The 5,935-nt window shown below is 37.0% G+C and overlaps 1 protein-coding gene across 1 annotated transcript; it reads right to left on the reverse strand.

Annotated features, from left to right (window-relative positions):
- Positions 1-589: 589 nt before the first annotated feature.
- On the reverse strand, positions 590-3,104 carry LOC108974892. Its single transcript, XM_018942995.1, has 2 exons — positions 2,223-3,104; positions 590-1,008 (listed from the first exon to the last, which is right to left on the reverse strand). The coding sequence occupies exons 1-2, from the start codon at positions 3,029-3,031 to the stop codon at positions 699-701; spliced, it is 1,119 nt and encodes a 372-aa protein (XP_018798540.1). The 5' UTR covers positions 3,032-3,104; the 3' UTR covers positions 590-698.
- Between the last annotated feature and the right edge of the window lie 2,831 nt (positions 3,105-5,935).

Raw genomic sequence — 5,935 nt, forward strand, 5'->3', positions numbered from 1 at the left:
AAGATCCGATGACTGAAAAGATGTTATCCCATTATAGTTCCCATTATATAGTTCGCCCATTATAGCCGGCAGTTCTAAGCTACAGTTTCATCGCTGACACGACTTTCGGTACGTTTTTATCAACATAAAAATGGCTGGCTCGAAACTAGTTTTAGACTCGTGGTAGTCAAAGTTTTCAGAATGATCTGTAGAACATTTTCCACATACGCGATTATTCCGTTTTTGGCTTCCTGTAAACCAACCCGCTCTAATATATAGTACATACAACCGACTGAACCGAAAAATAATTGACTTGGTTTTAGTATGATGTCCTTGGGTTATTGCTATAATATATTATGAGCATATATAATTTTATTGTTAGAGCTAAAAAATTTTAATTATTTATTCTTAATATTTTTGGTACTTACTCACAACTTTCAAAACAAGACATTATTCTTAAAAGATACCTATTCTTCATTATATGAGATGGTGGCGAGAAGGACATTAGTTGAACTATATTTGATATGCATACATACATATGTATGCATAACAAACGCTTGAATTCTCGATCATAGGCCATAAGATTGCACTCCAAAAAATGCAAGCAACAAAAGTGAAACTATAACATTATATTTAAAACTATAAATTCTTTTTACCTAATTACAACTTAAAAATGATTGTAAGTGCAAAAATAAGTAAAAAATCATAAACAGTTAAATTTAGTTTATGAAATTGCTTTCTAGCTCATTGCCGTTATCTTCCTCCACACTCTCCTCACTGCTATAATCGTAAACCGCATCCTTCCAGTCACACAGCGAAGGATATTTCTCGCTAATCTTATAAATGCACTTGCTCGCTGCAAGTCCACTTTGATAGACGGGTTCTCCTAGTATATTTGTATAGTCATAGTTGCATGTCATCAGCAATTTCATATAATTAATATCACTGGGATCGCGATAACGTATAGCGGCACAGCCCAAACGATGCGCACGATCAGCCACCAGCATGGTGAAGTGACCGATTTTTTTGCTAAAAAAATAAGTTATTAGAAATTAAATGATGATTTAGAAATGATCTAGCCAAAGTACACTAGATGTATAAACAGTAAACATCTGTATAGTGTTAAATGAAATTGAAAGTCTTTTAACGAGACCTCGCAGGAAAAAATAAAAAATACGAAAACTGTTAAAGATGAGGTGGGACTCTTGGCATTTAATTATGTCTTACTTATAGTATATGATCTGAGTTTATCTTAATAAAATTATGAAATAAAAAATACAAAAAAAAAAAAAAAAACAACAGGACAAAAGGTTTTTTGGGCAAAATCAATTTACTTTATTTAAAATAGGCTCCTTCTGCTTCAATACAGCTTTCTGCACGGTACAAAAGCAATGTCGAACGAGTGTTTTAGCTCGTTGGCCGGTTTGGCCGCCAGTATGCCGTTGTAAGCCTTTTGAATGGACTCTACCTTCGCGTAACGCTTTCCTTTCATGGGTAAATGCATTTTTCCGAAAAGAAAGAAGTCGCACGGTGCTATATAAGGTGAGTACGGGGAGTAGTTCATGGTTAAAATGTGAGTTTTGGTCAAATAATCCTCCTTTGAATGTTGGATTCTGAGCAATTTGTTCAATTCCATTTCCATCAATTTCAGTGGCTGATTTTTAATGAATTCACGCACAGTTTCGATGAAATTTCCGGTGATCACTGATTGTGATTGACCCACATGTTTGTAGTCATTTATGTCCTCACGACCACTTTGAAATTTTGAAAACGTTGAAACCACTCGTGCACTCTGCTACGGGATAGGCAATCATCGCCATAAACTTGTTTCATCAATTGAAACGTTTCGGTAAAAGTTTTAGCAACTCTAAGAGAACATTTATTGTTGGCTCCGTGTTCTAAGCTCATTTTCGCACTGAGAACACTAACATAATGACACTTAAAACGCAATAACTTCATTTTGAATCAATGAAATGTCATGAAATTCTCACTGAACAATCGATAAGATAGCAGATTCTAACGCACCAGTCGACATAAAGACGGTACCACCAGGGGGGCGCACCTTGTATTTTACAAAAACGTAGCTTGAAACTTAACATGACACTAATATTTGACTGTTAGCTATTAATTAACTTTCCCCTTTTCAAAAATACTTCCAAGTAATAAATAAAGTTCTCGTTTGTATAGTCCACATTTCAAACTTCCTAACTCTAATCGGTAACTCAACGCACAATGATACTCACCCTTCCGGATGAGGTCTGTACTGATCAATGAATGATTGATTGGCAAGTCGATACTCCCGAAACCAATCCAAAATAAACGATTTAAAACGCTTCGCATGCGATTTGAATTCACGGCCAATCCAAAAGTAACCAATATTCTGACCGCTGAACTGATAACGCGGCGTATTACGACACTGATCGTGCGCAAATTGACAGCGTTTCACATGCAACGAAGCCATATATTCAAGTTCATCGTCCCACTTGAGCATTGGCATGTGCGCGGCGGCGTGATAGCCCTCCAGCTGGCCGGAGGCAATACGCTCACGGGCGAGATTATGCATATCCAAAATAAACTGGCGCCGCCGTTGGCTCATATACAACAAATGCGGTTCGGCGCCACAAGCTGGCGCAAAAGCGCCATCGTTATTGCAACCAATGTGTGGCACTTGCAACACATCACTGCCATTGTAGAGCTCACAAAGTGCTGGCATGCAATAGACGTTGCTGGATATTTCGTCAGCTGCGGCCGTTGCGTTTTTAGGCGCATTTGGCGTGTTGTTGTTGGTTGTGTAAGTGCTGCTGGCGGTTGTGGTATTACTGGCAGCGCTGGATTGGCTTGTGGCAGTGTTGGGATTTGTAGGTGATTCGGTTGTAAGGCCGCTATGCAACTCTATACTAGCAATTGTTGTCGCTGGTACGGGTATAGCTCTTGTTGTTGCAACTGCTTCCGCTGTGGTTGCCAGCGCTATGTCTGCCTTTGCTATCTTAACCAGCGATAGCTCCGCGATTAGTAGTGTTAAGCACGCGCGTAACAAAAGTTTATGAAACATTTTCGTAAAAAAAATGTTTTCAACTTTTCTTTACATTAATTTCTATACTATTCTAAATTTCGTACCGTTCTAAGCCGCAAATGAAACGCGACTAATGGAGATTCATCGATTTCATAGTATTTTAGTAAGATTAAATCGCCAACAGCTGACGGATGGCAGCGGTGAGTGAGCGTGGTAAGCAGCATTTGAATAAAGCAAAGATGCTGTTAATACTATTAACCGTTTGCTGTTGTTGTTGTAGCTGTTTCATTCGCAACGGTCTCATCGTCGTTATTCAACGGGCATTTGAATGCGGCTGCGATTGGCAGCGGGCGCGTATCATATAGCTCATTAAAGTTATTTTGTTTACAATTATGGCGCTAAGTGTATGCTTATATAACACAAACAAACACACATACTTAGAAGTGTGAATTTTTTTCATGCTCATTACCACGTGTATATCGATATGATTGCTTTTAAAGAAAAAAAAAACATACCAGAACTTATACAACAATAACAATCTACTTGATCTTAGTACTAACTAATAATTATTCATTGATTTCAACGTGCTGCTAAATTATTGATTCCTCTTAGATAAAAACTGTAAAAAATAAGGAAGTATTTTATAGCGTCAAAATAGGTCCATTTGTTTCGCTTATTGCGAACGGTGTTCGCTGATCAATCAATTTTCAATACATATTTATTACTGATTGCTGTGCCTTCATTAAATAGAATGCTTCGAAGTTAAGTTTTTTATACCCTGAACATGGCCAATAGGCACGAAAATTGTAACACTCAGAAAGAAACGTCGTAAACCCTATAAAATATATACATATTTGTGTATATATACAGTTGAACTTCCCTAACTTGAATCACCATAATCCACAATGAAACTACGAGCTAAAGAGAATTCGAGTTATGGAAGAAATTGAATTGAAATTTGACTCCTATTGTGAAATCAAGAGTTTGAATTCGGCTGTATGTATATCATTGATCAGCATGATGAGCTGAGTCGATTTAGCCATGTCCGTTTCTGTGTTTGTATGTACCCGAGCTAGTCTCTTTGTTTGTAAGATATCGATATAAAATTTTGTACACGTTCTTTTCTTCCCAGAAGCTACTAAGTTATTGGAATCACTTATATTATATATAAGATTCCAATTGAGATATAGCTGCCATACAAAGACATAGATAACAACTAAGAAAAGGATAAGTTAGGGTGGAATCGAATATTGTAGGCTCTTGCAACTTGCAATAATCAAAGTCAGAGAGATTTCTTCAGGAAAACTCATATGGATATAGTATTGCCAATACCACAGACTATTAACATGCCATATACTAAGAAATGTTCACCGGGTTTCATAAAGTACCTCACATAGAATCACCAATCATATGGAGTAAAGTCAAAGGGATGTTCGTGAATTCATTAAAAATCAGCCGAAATCATCTATTGAAATTCATGGAAATGGAATTGAGCATATCCATGGGCTTACGAAATGTGTGTGCACGATTTGTTCCGCGAAAATGAAATTTGGCGCTTGTTGCACGACAATGCGCCGTCTCATCGACCATTAACCACTCCCCGTATTCACCATATATAGCACCGTGCGACTTCTTCCTTTTCGGAAAAATGCATTTGCCCGTGAAAAGAAAGCGTCATGCAGACGTGGTGTCCACTCAAAAGGCCTACACCGGCGTACTGGCGGATATACCCCCCAACGACCTAAAACACTCGTTCGACATGCTTTTGTACCGTGCAGAAAGCTGTATTGAAGCAAAAGGAGCCTATTTTGAATAAAATAAATTGATTTTTCCCAAAAAACCGTTTGTTCTGTTTTTTTCAAGTCAAGTTTCTTTGGAACACACCTTGTATAACTCACATAATGATCGATATTTCTCGTGAAAAGTCAACTATAAGTACTGGGGTTCAATTACTCGATACATTGGGTTTTTTTTTTGGAGTTGGAGATGGTATGGTCATAAGATGGCATATGCTAAAGGCATTATTCGTGCAAAGTTTTATCCTCTCCCCATCATTAGATGCAGGCTAGCCTTCCTGAATAAATTGGAAAAAAATATTACCGAGTCTACAACGATTACCAGTGATAGCAAGGTATTTCTAAACCAGCAGTTACTGATCTCAGTGGTAGTATCTATTCTAATTAAGTATATGTTATTGCTGCAATGCAAAGTGACTGATCAGAACCGTTATAAGGATCTTCATAAAAGATAATTCAACATTAATAATTGATTTTAATTCGATTTGAAGATTGCTGATATCTAGCATTACAAAGAGATAACTGGCATAATAATCAGTATTTCCACATATATGTAATAGGTCAGTCCATCTGTTTTACCCTAAACCTATAACACTTTGTAATTTGAGGTCTGCCAAATATAGGAATGCTTTTTCACAATTATTGCTTAATGTTGTAACGACGTTTTGAAATGTTTGTGTCGTTATTTTCATTAAAGTATATTTGCCAAATGGTATAACAAGGCGATGTAGGCGTTATGTAGTATAAAACAGATGCTCTTTGGTCAGGGGTATTTCCGAAAATATCTGTCCAACATGAAAATAAAACAGAAAGTCCTACATGTATTTATGGAACCACTGGATGATGTAAAGCATAACATTTTTAAGTGCCAGCACGGAGAACATTAGAACTAAATTGGATAACTATGTCCATTGTTTGACGGACTGACAGACAGACATCCGTATTTCAACTCGTCTCGGTATTCTGATCATTAATATCTATAACTCTATATCTAACTCGATTTCGTTGATAAAACAATCGTTAGGTGAACAAAGCTATTATAATCTGTAGCAACATGTTGCAAGAGTGTAAAAATGACAATATACTGGCAACAAGTAGCCTCGTCACGTAAAAAAATCATTGGCATCCCTATAATTTTGGAGAGTAA

The sequence above is a fragment of the Bactrocera latifrons genome, unplaced genomic scaffold (genome assembly GCF_001853355.1).
Source record: "Bactrocera latifrons isolate USDA-ARS-PBARC rearing strain unplaced genomic scaffold, ASM185335v1 scaffold_6, whole genome shotgun sequence".
NCBI lineage: Eukaryota > Metazoa > Arthropoda > Insecta > Diptera > Tephritidae > Bactrocera > Bactrocera latifrons.